General features: G+C 43.7%; 2 protein-coding genes across 2 annotated transcripts in view; one reads left to right on the top strand and one right to left on the bottom strand.

The window, feature by feature from the left end:
* ube2ql1 (ubiquitin conjugating enzyme E2 QL1) overlaps window positions 1-10,803 on the bottom strand; it is a 13,796-nt gene extending 2,993 nt beyond the window's left edge. The window contains exons 1-3 of the mRNA XM_076753831.1: window positions 10,584-10,803; window positions 8,996-9,918; window positions 1-580 (exon numbers count right to left, since the gene is read on the bottom strand). The exon at window positions 1-580 is cut by the window's left edge and continues 2,993 nt beyond it. Of these exons, the coding sequence (XP_076609946.1) occupies window positions 449-580; window positions 8,996-9,700 (837 nt within the window). The 5' untranslated portion in view covers window positions 9,701-9,918; window positions 10,584-10,803 and the 3' untranslated portion in view covers window positions 1-448. The remainder of the gene's footprint in view (window positions 581-8,995; window positions 9,919-10,583) is intronic.
* A 1,595-nt stretch (window positions 10,804-12,398) lies between these two features.
* On the top strand, window positions 12,399-14,638 carry med10 (mediator complex subunit 10). The gene is made up of 4 exons (XM_076753832.1): window positions 12,399-12,657; window positions 12,746-12,829; window positions 13,402-13,504; window positions 13,829-14,638. The coding sequence occupies exons 1-4, from the start codon at window positions 12,536-12,538 to the stop codon at window positions 13,922-13,924; spliced, it is 405 nt and encodes a 134-aa protein (XP_076609947.1). The 5' UTR covers window positions 12,399-12,535; the 3' UTR covers window positions 13,925-14,638.
* Window positions 14,639-15,015: the final 377 nt, after the last annotated feature.

Below are 15,015 nucleotides of genomic sequence, written 5' to 3'. Positions count from 1 at the left end.
ACAAAAAAGAATCCACCAATGACGCACACACTGATGCACGTGCACACACTCCCAGGTGATGTCCGATGGAGTGACAAACATACGCACACATAATACACACACACACACAGACACACACACCTCCCTCGTAGGTCTTTCCAAAATGGGGGAAAGAACCTCCCTGGGCGAGAGGGAGGGGAATGAAAGTCTCTTCTTATTGGAGGAGTGAGGATGACGGCGGCGTGTGTCTGCTCTCAGAGCATTTTGGTGGAGGTGAGGACAAAAAAATAATAACACAGACACACAAAACCAAAAAAAAACAAAAAACAAAAAAACAATTCTTGAGTGAAACAGCAAAAAAAGTGAAGTTGACAGATTGTTGAGTTAGCGTGGTGTGTCGTTTTGCGTGTCGGGGCTAGCTGGGGTTCGTCCGGCTAGCGCTGGGGTCGGGGGGTCGGCGGCCAGGCGCTCAGCCGTCAGACACGGGCGGAGACACCCAACCGTACTTCTCGTGGGTCTTCACCAGGGACTTGAAGGTGGCCTCGGCTTCCTTGCGGCTGAAAGCTTTCTTGGACTTCCCTGATTTCCTACATATACGCCCCTGTGAGGAAAAGACAGAGACGGGGGTGAGAGGTTAGGACTGTGCGGGAAGACACAAAATACAGAAGCTGTCAAACTGTCCACTAACGGGACAACAACACACTGACTCATTCCATCATTTCTTGTGGATTCTTAGGGGATTCTGCACACTCATGCACATGTTTGAAAAAGACATCAATATTCCATCATCTCAGCAACATTTCAGGAAGCTTATTCACTTCCTGGCGGAGACCTAAATGAAGATTTATATTCTTTTAATAAAAACATTCAAAGACGAGTCAAAGATGTTGGGAAGGTATTGTTTTGCTGGAGGAAGTTGGACCCGTGACCTCAGCATTTCTACATTTCTGGCTACAGCCCTGCATGAAAGTACCATGCCTGCCAAAGAAGCTATTTTTTGATGCATTCAGATGGAAAACTAAACAAATTATGATTGGATTTTCCCAAAACTGGATAGACAAACAGGTCCTGACCCAAAAAAAGAACAACTGCATTAGATGTTGGCGATGATCTAAATCAAGGATGTCTGTTTTTTTGTTTAGTCACAGCTACCAAACTAATGGAGATCGAGGCTCCCTTCCAAGTCCTATCACTGCCTTTGCATGGCTGCAGAATCAATTATCATCAATACTGATTAATCTGCTGTTCCTCTTGATTTACCCATGAATTGTTTGGCCTGAAAAGTGTCAGAAACAGGTAACAAATGACTATTGCAATTACACCATGATAGAGGCCATCATGATAACAGTTCCCTATCACATGAAACGGAGAAATGCAACAAGTCATCATCACTCTGGAGAAGCTGCAGCCAGAGACTTTTGGGGACTTAAGATTGAAAAATAACTTATTATTTATCTAAATGTTGTAGATTACTGTTGAAACCTGACACAGTCTTTGCACTTGATTCAGCCCATTCAACTCTGATATGAATACGCACCATTCCTGATACCCCTGCATGACGCCCACATAAGAAATTTTCAAATCAGACACACAGTGGCTATAGTAAGCAGAAAGAAACTCTCGATTTTTGCTTTGCTGACATTGATTTCGCTCTGAGGGTCTACTCAAAAGAAGAACATCATTCCGGGAAGATTCAAAAAGCAGCATATGTCAAAACATTGTTTGTCTGATCGGGATATGTTGTCAGATCAAAAGAAAAACGGTCCTCACATTCACGACTGTTGGTGTTCTTGTCAAGCTCGATCTGGAAAAATTGTTTGGTCTTCGCGGGCGAAACAGAGAAAGACACGGCCCACACATGCACATGGATGAACGCACTGCCACGGGGGACATGTCGACAGGACGAGTGGTCTGAATGCAGGTTGACCAACATTAGATCAATGTTTGACGGCGGGGGGAGGGCTTTTAAGACGTCAGGTCCGATTATGAGCGAAAGTATGCCCTCCACTGCACTGAGGGATGGGGAGATAAGTGATGACCAGAGGCAACCACAGCAATAAAAGTGAAAAAGTTCTACATATGGCAGAAAATAAACGCATGAGCAATGACCCCTCTTGTGGCAAAGGCATTTTCATCCAGGCACCACCTTGCTGAAGCCCTCCCTGCTTCGCACACTGGGTCTAATAATAAGTGTGGGTGCAAAAAAAAAAAAAAAAAAAAACAGGGAGAGAAGAGGTGTGAGCGTCGCCTGTGACATTAAAGCTTCTTATTCTGTTGCCGGTCTTCCCTGAAGAAGAGTGCGTGGGAGGAGGAGCAGAAAAAGAAACGACTGTCTTCACACTCTGATGGATGCACGGCCATGACAACACAAGGCGTGATTCATATGAATGTCACTGCAGTTTGAAATGCTTCACTTCTCAGAAAAAAATCACCTCCAAGACACCCCAATCGGTGACAAGGTCGTGACGAACAGGTCTGACGGCACAGTGCATCTCTGTCCACTGGTCCCAGAGCAGCTGGGCTGATGTTTCTGTCGCCTGCTGCTGTGTAATAAGTCAGATGCTTTACTGTATTTGTTTGTACACACTCTGTAACACTGCACCACTTCCCTCTACCCAGAACGGTTCTTGGCAGGGTGAAGGTGGCACTGAGGTCACTCCACTCCACTGAAACCAATACTAATGAAATTCTTTAAGGAGGTGAGCTCCTGTGCATGCTGCAGTGCAGCACAGATAAATATCTGCACATTGTTTAGATAAGCGTGGTCTGCACCTTAGTGCTGCGGCTGTATGCTCCCATCCAGCTTTTCGGAGAGAAATAAACCGGATTAGGCGTTCGCCGTTGTTATGTAGTGACACACCAGGCAGCAGTGATCTGCATCATTTTCCATCTGGTGCTTAAAGGAATAGCTCTTGCTGAGAGTTAAATGAGACGGTTGATATTTGTCTGTGTGGTAAGTATGAAGATACAGCCAGCAGCTGGTTAGCTTAGCTCAAGACAAAGACTGGAAGCACAGGGAAAAAGCTAGACTGCCTCTGTCCCATGGTAACAAAATCTACCTGCCAGCACCTCCAAAGATCCCCAATTACCACCTTATATCTTTTTTGTTTAATCTATACACAAACCACAGTGTGATGATTTAAGTCCACCTTTTTACAAGGAGCTATGGGCCAGACTGCTGATCCTGACCAATCCATCTTTGAGATGGATTTCTAAAAACCTGGACACCCAAAACCTAAACTATCTGCATGGCTAGAAACCGCTAGTAAGAAACCAGAGTAAAGAAAATGTGTGTTTCTTTTGTAATTTGGGTAAGCCGGCTCTTTAAAGCAGGTGAAAAACAATATGGCCGATCAGGATAACTTGCTAGTTTGCATCTAGGCTCCATGTTATGTGGGCCTGATACACTGTATGTCCGCCTCTGTAGTGTTGTACTTTGCATGTAAATAGAGTGCTTGTGGCTATCTGGTGATGTTAAAGATGTGTTAAAGTGAAAATCTCAATTAACCTTTTTGAAGCGTGCATTGGACACTGTGTCCCCGAACAACACTGTCTCACTCCTGTGTCCTAAACATAACAGCCCACAGTATTTTTAACTACCTTAGTCTCAACACCTGGAAAGAAAAGAGCCTGAATGCCAGATTTAGACAAGGACTAGAGAGATTAAAGAAGATAAGTTTATCTGCATTACCTGTAATGTTACACAACATAAGGCAAGGCAGAGCAGTGATGCTATAGTTTGTCTCAGTGTCTTGAACAAAAGGTGGATTTTATCCATCAGACCCTTTCCCAGTGTTAATTCTTTGCTCCCGCCACATCTGATGGATGATCAGCATGTCCTACTGCGTACTTGCGCGGCTATTTTGGGTCAAAAGTGATGCAGGGGATTAAAGGGAGATGAGGTGATAACAGTGAATGATCTGGAGATTAGGGTTACAGTTTCCATTCCTGTAGCAACACTGGCCTCATTTCACTGCAGGGCTTAGCAACGCTCGCGCTCGCTCTCAGTTCGCCTCTCTGTCTCTCTCAGGTGCGCACACACTTTGAGGGGCTTGTCCAATTATTTCGACATTCGATTTCAATCAATAGTGACATCAATCACTCCTATAAATATCCGCCATGACAAGGAGGCAGAACATGGCTGAGCCTGGTATGAAGACAATGACTTGATTCTAGAAGCTGTTTTGTGCTGGAAACCAGAAAACTTTGCCTCTGTTGGCGGGGCTTTTCACTTGTTTTGAGAAAAACTCACCGCATGACTCAATGAGTGACTCATTCAGATAGATGTTACATGCAGCCATCCTTGGGGACGTGCTTTCTGTTCCTCTCCTTTACTAAAGCACATTAAAAAACAACCTACTCTTTTCTCAAACTGATCCCCACAGCCTTTAAACCAACTGGGTTTCACCTCAGCAGCGCAGCCTGAAACCCGCTCTGCCTCCCCGTGCAGCCAGAGGCCTGCGATGCAGATTCACCCCGGCTGACAAACACAGATAATGCACCGGTTGACCATTGTCACACAGCGTGAAGCTGGGATATGTTGTTCTCTTTTCAAAGCAGCCTCACAACCACGAGCATCTTCACATTGCGCCATATGGCTGCTGTCACCACCTCAAAATGGCGGCCGCTGCCTTGGATGGATATCATTATGGCAATTGGCCATTGTTAAAGAGGTGTGATTACCATGGTGATCGATGGCGGGGGTGGGGGGTGTACAACATACCCTTGTCATTAAACCAATCGCTGTGAGCATCATGTACTTGTTTTTACACACGACAGCCATCAATTTCCCATTGCTTTGCTCCCAATGAGGAGAGCACTGGGGCTGTGTGTGTGTGTGTGTATGTGTGTGTTTGTGTGTGTGTGTGTGTGTGTGGACAAATTAGATGGACTGTTTGCACATGCTTGCACTAAAAACAGTGGTTCCATGTGTGTGAATGAGAGACCAAAAAAAAAAGAAACAAACATACCTGAAAAAGAGGAAATGGATGTGTGAAAATACACACTGAATGTGTGCCGTAATGCACAAGTCTGCACAAAAATCTGTGACGTCCTCATGAAAAGAAGAAATGGAGCATTAATTAGAGCCATCGTCATCCACAACAATGGCTCAGTATGAAGCAACCAAAGATGACCGGAGAGAGGAAGTAAAAATATCTGCTCGGGCGAGAAAGAATGAGCAAACAAAAGAGTGAGAGAGTGCGTGTGTGTGTGTGTGTGTGTGTGTGTGTGTGTGTGTGTGTGTGCGTGTGTGTTGCGGTTCAGCTGAGCGAGCGCCCCGGGCCTATACAGTGCCATGTCAGTGTTTATCTATTTCAGCTAAGCGCCTCCTCGTTGAGAGGTACACACTCGTGTAAAGTGGCTGCTGGGTAATCGTGTGAATGGAGATCAGTCAATGGGCAAAGCAGGGAAGGCCCCAGTGCATGTTGGGAAGCAGCGCTGGGGGCTGGGGGGGGGGGATTGCATAACGCAGACATGTGCTTAAAGGGGTCGAGATAAACAAACAGGGATCAATGTCATGGTCGTCATCAGATCATTAAGGAGAGCGCCGTGGGACTGATGGCGGGGTCATTAAAGGGTAATACCACTGTTTTTTTTTTTTTTTTAAGTTCGTGTCATACTGTCTGCACACAGTCTGTAGAGCACTTTGCTGTCACTCATCCTTCTGCATAGAGCTGTGAAGTCACAGAGAGCAGGAAACTTTACTCGTCACGAGGAGCACGATCAGCCTGAGTGAGCAGCAGTCCAGTTGGACAGTCTTCTGTGGCTCTGGGGAAACTTTCCAAAGTTTGAAAAAAATGACCCTGCTGATGTCATCAGGGTTTATCTCAGCTTGTGCTTGCAATCTATAAATTTCTAACAGAGTCTGCATCACACACTGGAGGTGTTGAGAGAAGTGAACATTGAAGAGGCGATGGGCATCTAATGAAATACCCTATCAGGCTGCATTATGGGAAATGTAGGATCCAGTATCTTTGCATACTGGGGACTAAAAGTCAGAATATCTCTGCCTCTGCTGCTTCAGTTTTGGCCCTACTTGTTTTACCCTGTCTCTTGTCAGTCCCTAAACTAAGCGATGTTCTAAAATCCTGAAATACTGTGTTCATTTGGTTTGGTTAGGTTTTATGCATCTGTATTTTCATCATCCATTGATCTATCATTTATATTTCTTGGAATCAGCCGTTTAGTCTATAAGATGTAAAACAGAAAGTAAAAACTAAAATGCCAACATAAGTTTCTAGAGCCTAAAATGAGACTAAAATATTATATATTAACCCAATTTATTCCATTTTACATTACATAAAGCAGCAAATGATTACACTTGAGAATGCAGATTTTTGCTTAATAAAGGACGTTTAAGGATTAATGGGTTATTAGAATTGCTGTCACCTGGCAACACGCATCATTTTACCTTGGGTGTCATTTTTAGCACTTGATAGCGGATCATTTCAAGCTACATTTAACAAGCTTGTATTTTCAAATGAATAATGAACGGCTAGCAATTACAACAGAGCTGAATTTTACGTGATGAAGGTCTGAAGAGTGAGACGTTGACGGTGTGTGGGATTCTTTGCTCTTCACGGAGGAGGATTAGTGAAGAAATGCTTGCAAAGAAATCTAATTGGAGGTGCGACAGTGCAAACTGAGAAGATGTAACATGTCATAGCCAAGAAGTAAACTAAATACTACACACTGGTGTACTTTCTAAACACTGCTGTACAGACAGCAATACAGCAGTACAGATCAATTGCCACTTTGGCTCACACTACAAAGACACATATATCAAGCATGATGCTGAGTTTCCCTGCACCAGACAACAGTTTTTAGCCACCTGCAGCACTGTGGGGCTTAACTCACTGTCACATAGGCGAGATTACACTGTGACAGTGATTGCCTTAAAATTGTGAGTGTCTAAAGGCGAGAGTGGTGAACTGGTGATTGCCTTTAGTCCAGCCAAACCTCTTAAAATGTCACCTCATCTCACCTTGTGTAATTGTGTGTGTGTGTGTGCGTATGTGTGTGTGTGTGTGTGTGTGTGTTCCCTCACATCTGCAGGTGAAGACACGTGTAGCTCTGTTGACTTTCACCTCGCCACTTTGTCACTGCGTGTATCCTCTCACCCTAAAAATAGGGAGGGAGCTTCTATACACGCCACGTCACTATTGTCACCGTGAATCGCTGCCCAAGGACGGATAAATATATGCTGTGTGTTTAGGTTTATATATAGTTCTGGGTAGCCCTGTTTGTCATGAAGCATGAGAGGCGAGTATATCTCCCTGAAAATGAGGACATGAAACACATGCAAGGGCCCTTGTAGGCACATATCCACAACAGAGGCAAACAAAGAGATAACGAGATGCACACACACACACACACACACACACACACACACACACACACACACACACAGGAATAATTAATCAATATTGTTTCCATTAGCAAACTGAAGAAGGAAGACACTGCACCATAATTAGGGAGCACTGCAGAGCTGCTAGCTCATCTCCTCAAGCAGCAAATCAAGATGAACACACACGCTCTCTCTCTCTCTCTCTCTCTCACACACACACACACACGCACATAGCACACACACACACTTTCCTCTGCCTCTCTCTGCTGTGGGTGCAGTTTTTGCATGACCTCTCTCGGTAACAGATGCTTAATGACCACAGATGACTCGGGAATAACGCTCAGTTATATCATCAAAGACAAAAAAAGCACCAAGGGTTGGAGGCTGGGCAGGAGAATTTGGTGACAGTTTACATAAGGTCTCTTGCCACAGTGCTGTCACGCTGCTGACGTCAAAAGATGGAGAGTCAGTGAGGAGGATGAGGCAGACTCTACAGATGAAATGGCTAGAATGTGACACAAAAGTGACCGTTTGACAACAAAACAGAAAACAGAGGTTCTTATCTGGGTGGAAAACTGAAAATCTATTCAGAGTTTAAATGATTATAGCCTGGAGTGCATTTGGGGATGCAGCCATTTCCATTGGAATTACAGAGCTGCTGCTGCTGTTGCTGCTGCAGTGCACTGAGGATGCGAAAAACAGATTTGACAGGATTACATAATCCAGTCAGTCTAAGTCACTGAGGACTGCTGGTAGGTAGGCAACCTGCTGCCTCTATTTATTCATCTGTCATTCTATCCATCGTCACATGTCTCTCATTCCTCCTTTAGAATAATCTGATGGGAGTACAGATACAGTGAGGGTGCATTAGAGCCTGTATGGGGACTTCTCCAACGCATGGTAGCAGGTCTTTGTTGTCAAAGGATGCTGATTTATGGAGGTAATAAAGGGGAGAGCAAACCCAGACTGCAAAGAAGAGCTGGCATCAAGCTGATACTGAGGGTTGCACTGCATGAAATGGCTGCTATATAAAGTCACATAAAGATTAATAATATTCACAATCATAGGTTAGTTCATAGCGGGGGTGGGAGTGGGGGTGGGGGACTAGAGGCCTGTTACATATTACAGTACACCTACAGTTCACACTGAGCATAAAAATGCTAGAAATAGAATCAATTTGACTGAATGATTTTTTCTTGGAATCATATCTTTTATTAAAAACACAATCATTTCTGTGATCATATTGTTTTGTTTTGTTTTGTTGTTGTTGTTTCATGAATTCTCCTATAAAGAGGAGGAGAGATGACTCCACTTGTGTCTACAAATGACAGTTAATTGAAGAAAGTAAATCTGGGCTGCAAGTAGACTTTAATTGGAAATGGATGAAATGATCAAAATATCTATTTAACTGTTTTCCTTTGTATTAAACAAAAAGCTGTTTTAAAGATCCAGATTAGACTGAAAAGCTTCGCTATGGTGGACATATGTTGTACATGCGTAAAAGCAGTTTTACGCGTTAATTACGCATGACGCACGAATGCCTAATGGAATTGCTCATATCCACTACGTGTCATGGCTGTGAGTAAATGCACTAGAGATGATTAAGATGCCGAATGACAGATGATAACATGCAAGCACCCTCGACCAGCAAACCCCTCTTCCCCTCACCTGTCCTTTTACGAGGCTGGCCGCAAACTGCCTCATGACCGCCTCCACCGTGTAGGCGCTGGACCATCCGCGGGGGGTCAACAGCTCCATGCAAATGGCCCCGCCGTCCAGCACGTAGCCGTTCTCCAGCCGGGGCGTCAGGACCCGCATGAACGGCGGCGAGAAGGGGAAATTATCGGGAAAGGTGACATTGAGCAGTATGAACTCGGTGCTGGTCTCCTTCATGTCCTGCCACAGCGCCGAGTCCTTGTCCACCTGGTGCAGCTTGACGTTCCAGTCATACAGGTTGTCCTCCACCAGCTCCACCGTGATGAAGTTGTCCCCTAACCTCCTGATCTCTTGTAGCTCCTTCATCAGCCTCCGCGTCCGGACCTGGGTGCAGTGTTGCCGGTGAGGCGCCAGCGGTGGTATCGAGGAGGCACTGGTCGCTTTACTCCCGCCTCCTCCCGTCTGCTGCTTCTCCTTGGCATCCCTGCCCTGCTTATCCTTGCCGGACGGCTTGTCCTTCCCGAGCTGGTCCAGCTTCCTCGCCTTAATCTCCGGGGTGCTCAGGATGTTGGTTTCGTTGGCGGTTTGACAGTGTTTGTTGGCGTTATTTTTCTGGTTCCCCTTGGTGCCCTTTAACGAGCCTTGGTGGTGCTTTGGGTCCTCAGTGTCTCGGTCGTGCAGGCGGATCAGACCGATCTTCCGCAGTAGGGTGGCCATAATTTTTTATAGAGCTATATTTCTCCGCCGTTCCCCCCGCACAGGGGCGAGATTCACCCTCTGAAGTCGGTCCCCGCTCACAGAGCAGACCTTTATTGACGCTGATTATTAACCTTGTTGTACCGCAATCCCCCCTCCGTTCACTGCAGCCTCAGGATGAACACAACCGGGGAGCCTGCGCTGTTTTCTCGTCAGTGCAGCATCTCGACACGGCTCGACTGAGGACAAAAAGGAAAAACAACGAATAAATGCGACTTTAGATGACTACGAACACCACAACTGCTTCTGTCCAAACAGATGAGTGGAATTCGGTCATTTTTTTCGCCCCACAAGTGGACCGACATCATAGCTGTGACTGCAGTTGTTCAACGATAGGACGATGCGTTACGCAGAAGCACTGAGGTGATCCTAGAATACATTTTAACAGGAATGTGCATAACATCTTACCATAGCGAGAAGACATGAATGTACTGCGGGGAAATCACAGCATCAACCGAATGAACAAGCACCTCAATGCATCACAAGATTGTTAAAACAAATGATTATCTCACTAATTGCAACAGACTCCTATAGGGAATGTATAGAAATAATATAGGAAGATAGGCTCTGGAAGATGAAACTAGATCAATATAAATATTAGGCTGCCAATGTCACTATAAATTGGATATAAATATACACGATAAGCTGTTGTAAATACTGTGGAATATGAATATTATAGTGGGTTTAAATACCATAAAGCCCGATGAAGTCACTATAAGATCACTATGCGTCCACAGCACAGCCTGCGCTCTAAGTCTTTATCATGAGAATCTCATACATTTTCCTTTATGTGTCCTCCTTCCGTCCACACAGACCCATCATTGGACCAGCAGCCCGTGCTTACCGTGGACGGCTGAAATTTGAAGTATGTCCGTTTCACGTCCCGACGTGTAGACCGGCCACCGATCCCGCTGTGTGTCAAAAAAGGAGGAATGGCTCCACCATCCAGTGGACCTGCCGTCGGTGGAGGGAGCTGCAGCGAGGAGGAGAAGGAGAGCCTTTGATGTGTGTGCAGCTGCGGCAGCTCCGGCTTTAATGCAGCCGAGGACGAGCCAGCCCCCGGTAATCCTTCTCAGCCTGTCTGCTCTCACCGGTGAAGCGCTGCCGCGGCTCCGCCATTTCAAAATAAAAGCCCGGGAGTTAGGGTACAGCAAGCCCAGCTCCAAAATGAGTACATTTATGCAGAAATGTTCTGCATATGACATTATAGAAATTACATATTTCAATTGGAGATTATATTAAGGATAACAAATCAGATAAGATCCTTTAAGTGATCGCCTTTTCCAATAAAAAGTAATGCTACATCAACTTAATATTTATTGGGTGTGAAATGAAAATAAAACACAGTAAAATATGGTTCTGAACAGGGAAGAAGAACAGGAATTGTATCTAGGTTTGATTCCAATGCACTACGTGCGAATTAGATAGGAAAAAGAATGAAAATCTGAAACAATATGAGCCACATTTAAGAACAGTTTATTAAGACAAAATAACCTCATTTTTACCCTACAGTGACTTTAAGTATTTCGCTCATAAAACGTCGTTGTGTTTCATAAACATTTAAATTGAAGGACTACATCGTCCTTGGCCTGTGTGCAAGGTGCCATGTTAATATAGTATTACTTTTATTTTGAAGGTTTATGCATCTTCCTGGTTCATTCTGGTTAACTCTGTGTAGCTTGGTGTTCGTGTGTTTACCTGGAAGAATGCAGGTTGGACGGAAATCAGATGACAGGGGACCGTGATCTCAACGTTACTGACATCCACTTTCACTTTTAGGATCTTGTTTTACCCCAATGCGTCAGCAAATGTTTAACATTGAAAAACTTTGTGCTACACTTTGAGCAGAACCCAGCATTAATTTCGAGGTTAATTGGAAAATACAGGCTGTTTGGACACCTTTTCCTTGACCACTGAACGTGTTGGAAAGCATAAATAGCAGGGTTCACTCCAATCCTCACACCTTAATGTCCTGCCTTGGTAGCCCACAACCATAAATACATTTTTTAGTCACACTATAGCAGATTTCATCAGTGCCAACTTTATTTCATTCATCTCAGACGAGAATAAACTGAAAAGGCTCATTCCTCATTGCCCTATTTGGTTTCACCAACAGGTCATATTCAGAAAGTGAAAACTGACATCAGTCACAGAAGAGTAAGACACATTTTCGAGGAATTTTCACAAGTATTCTCATAAAAACAATCAAGTAGCAGAACGATATGAAGCAGCACAATGTGGACTGACCAGGCAGGACTGAAAACACTATTCTGACATCTAAATCTGAGAACATCCACAGCAGCAATTAGCCCACAGAAATATATTTAGCATATTCTTGAAAATTATTTCTAACATTCTAAATCAGCACAAAGTAAATACTGTGCTGTGCTTAGGCTACCAACACACAGTCATCCAGAGTAATAACATTTTATAGCAGGATTTGAAACAATTTGTTTACGCAAATATACAAATACACATTGTCAGTATGGTTTAAATAAACAGGTATAGTAAATGTACAACACCGGTTAACATGCCGATTCATTTCATTGTCATGAAGTCTCTTCCCTAACGTACAGCACGACACTTTGTCAGTTAACGACCACCTGTCATTGGTTGTTACCATAGTAGCAAAACACTACCCAAAGCGATTGGCTCTCTTATTGCCGTAAAGCACTGCAGCGCTTTGACTGTCGTAGAATTGGTGGCTGACAGTAAACAGCGATTATTTCACAAAGAAATTGCTCTAAACTGAGTCATTTATATGTATTTTCGGTAATCAAGTGGCAGTTAATTAAGATGGCTGAAAAATTTGATAACCTGGAGGAACATTTGGAGAAATTTATCGAGAATATTCGACAGTTGGGAATCATCGTTAGCGACTTCCAGCCTAGCAGCCAAGCAGGACTCAACCAAAAACTGTGAGTCACGTCTGATTAAGAGCGTTCTAACGACGCGAATCTGCGAATAAACATTATGTTTACTCGTTGTGTTGTTTTTTCTTGTCAGAAATTTCATGATATCTGGACTACAAGACATCGAGAAGTGCCGTCAGCAGCTTCACGAGATCAACGTCCCGCTGGAGGTCTTCGAGTGAGTCCAGTAACCTCGGCTGTTATATTGTCTGTCGGACTTTATAACAGAGCCTTATATAATATTTACACATCTACTCCTCTCTGTCATTGTTGTGTTACTAGGAATACACGTATATGTTGTGTTGAGAGAATACATGCAGTCTGCTTTAAAGTCACGCCAAACCCCATTCAAAAATCGTGCGATTTTATATCGTCATTCCTTGCCCGCAAAACTGATGATGTTACATGCATCATGTTACTTTCCTCTCTGTTGTTGAAGTCCATATTAACATTTGGCATACACATACTATTAAAGTAACATGGTCAACTTTAATAATTGGCTCACTCTTTTTGTTGCTGCTCTTCAGTCTAATGTTACTGTATTTAGGCGAAGGACTGCTGAAATAATAGAATATACAAACAGAGCTTTTGCTGAAATTAGCAGATCATAAGTCAAATCCCCAAAAACTCATATAAAATTTCATATAATCTGGACTTTGCCTTTGCCAACAGTGCCAACTTGCCAAATCCACGTAATGGAATGTTCTTCATAGCTTTATCACCGACTAATGTTATGCCTTATATTTGTAGATACATTGACCAAGGTCGAAACCCTCAGCTGTACACCAAGGAATGTCTGGAGAGAGCCTTGGCGAGGAACGAGCAGGTCAAAGGCAAGATTGACACCATGACGGTAAGAGATAGTGCCATGGTCGCGGCGATACTTCACCGATGACACTGCAAGAATAAACAGAGCCAATAAACTTTTTCACCGATTAAATGCCTCCAAGCATATGTAGGAATTTTTAAAAAGATAAAAACTTCCCTTTCAACGATCATCTTCATTAAACAAACGGCCATGCACTTGAGATAGCCCTCCCTGCTAATGTGGCCTTCTTTGTTGATGATAAGTTAATAAAAAATAAACATACGTGAGCACAGACGTCTGTATAAAATTAAAAGTAGCTGTAAGTCAGTAATGACCCAAACTTGACTGTCGTATTTTCATTTATTGCAGAAATTCAAGAGCCTTCTCATCTCAGAGCTCAGCAAAGTCTTCCCAGAGGAGATGTCCAAGTATAAGGCTATACACGGAGAGGATGCCCCCTCCTAGTGACTGCTGCACTGTGACCTCTGACCTTCAATCTGTGACTTTTGTAATGAAAGCCTGAATGGAGTTAGACCAAGCAGGATCCTCTGTGGTTGCCAGCAGAATATGATAATAAATGATATTGTTTTCCGTAAATATTGCAATGCTGTTGCCGACCAGTACCCCACAGGAGAAGCTTTTCTTTCTGCTGGGCGCCCTGACTCAGCCAATCCTCTCCTATTACCTACATTTGAACGCCATTAAAAGAATTACAAATCAACAGCAAGCGCAAAGCAGTGAGGAGAAACTAATCATTTTATGTTGCCAGGAAACACATTTGTTTTGATTGTCCCCGCTGAGGCGTGGACACCGAGTGAGCAGCGGGAGCGATTTCTACAACTCCCGTCTGTCCGGAGGAAAATGTCCAAGAGCTACCAGGCGCCTGTCTGATTCTGCATTAAGGAATTTACTCCATGGGTTGTACATACACTATATTTATACTCTGATATTCTCCTTTTGTAATGCTTCCTCATCATTGTGCAACACACATTTGTACCACACGCAGTTCATGACATTTTGTATCAAGCTCAGGTTTTCAATGGCCATGATTATCGAATGCAAATGTTCTTTGATGGTTATTCTGTGCCTGACCATTTGACGTGGTCAGAAGCGAGTCCTCTCTTTATTTGTAACTTGTTTGTATTATAATTTTTTTGTTATTAAATGACCCTCGTCGGACTAATGCTGTGCTCTGTCTGTTTGTTGAAAGATAAGGGGATAAATGTACAGACTACACAGGATAAAATAATACATTATTAGTAGAATGTGATACAGTATTTGCTGAGAACCATCCTGAAAAATTGCATACGATCACCTGAAGTTAATGAGAAATGTTAATGTAAAGAATATTACAGATGTACAGTAGACTGGGCTTTTCAGTTAATAATTAACATCAGCAATTGAAACCTCGGTGAATGTGTGTCACCTGCAGACATGACCTGCATGAACATGACGACGTGTCAGTGATGTGTTCAGGGTCACTCAGTTCAAGTTTCACCTCTGTAACATAGTAACCATACACTGTAAGTGTGTGTGTCTCCCTGTATATAACATAG

This window comes from Chaetodon auriga, chromosome 17 (assembly GCF_051107435.1).
Source record: "Chaetodon auriga isolate fChaAug3 chromosome 17, fChaAug3.hap1, whole genome shotgun sequence".
Taxonomy (NCBI): Eukaryota; Metazoa; Chordata; class Actinopteri; order Chaetodontiformes; family Chaetodontidae; genus Chaetodon; species Chaetodon auriga.
Note: the sequence above shows the minus strand (reverse complement) of the source record. Positions and strands in the feature narration are given on the sequence as shown.

Bases quoted from the DNA above. Each gene is read 5' to 3' on its own strand.
- med10 (XM_076753832.1), top strand. From the start codon at position 12,536: ATGGCTGAAAAATTTGATAACCTGGAGGAACATTTGGAGAAATTTATC. The intron at 12,658-12,745 runs GTGAGTCACGTC...TTTTCTTGTCAG, and splicing joins GCAGGACTCAACCAAAAACT to AAATTTCATGATATCTGGAC. The intron at 12,830-13,401 runs GTGAGTCCAGTA...TTATATTTGTAG, and splicing joins GTCCCGCTGGAGGTCTTCGA to ATACATTGACCAAGGTCGAA.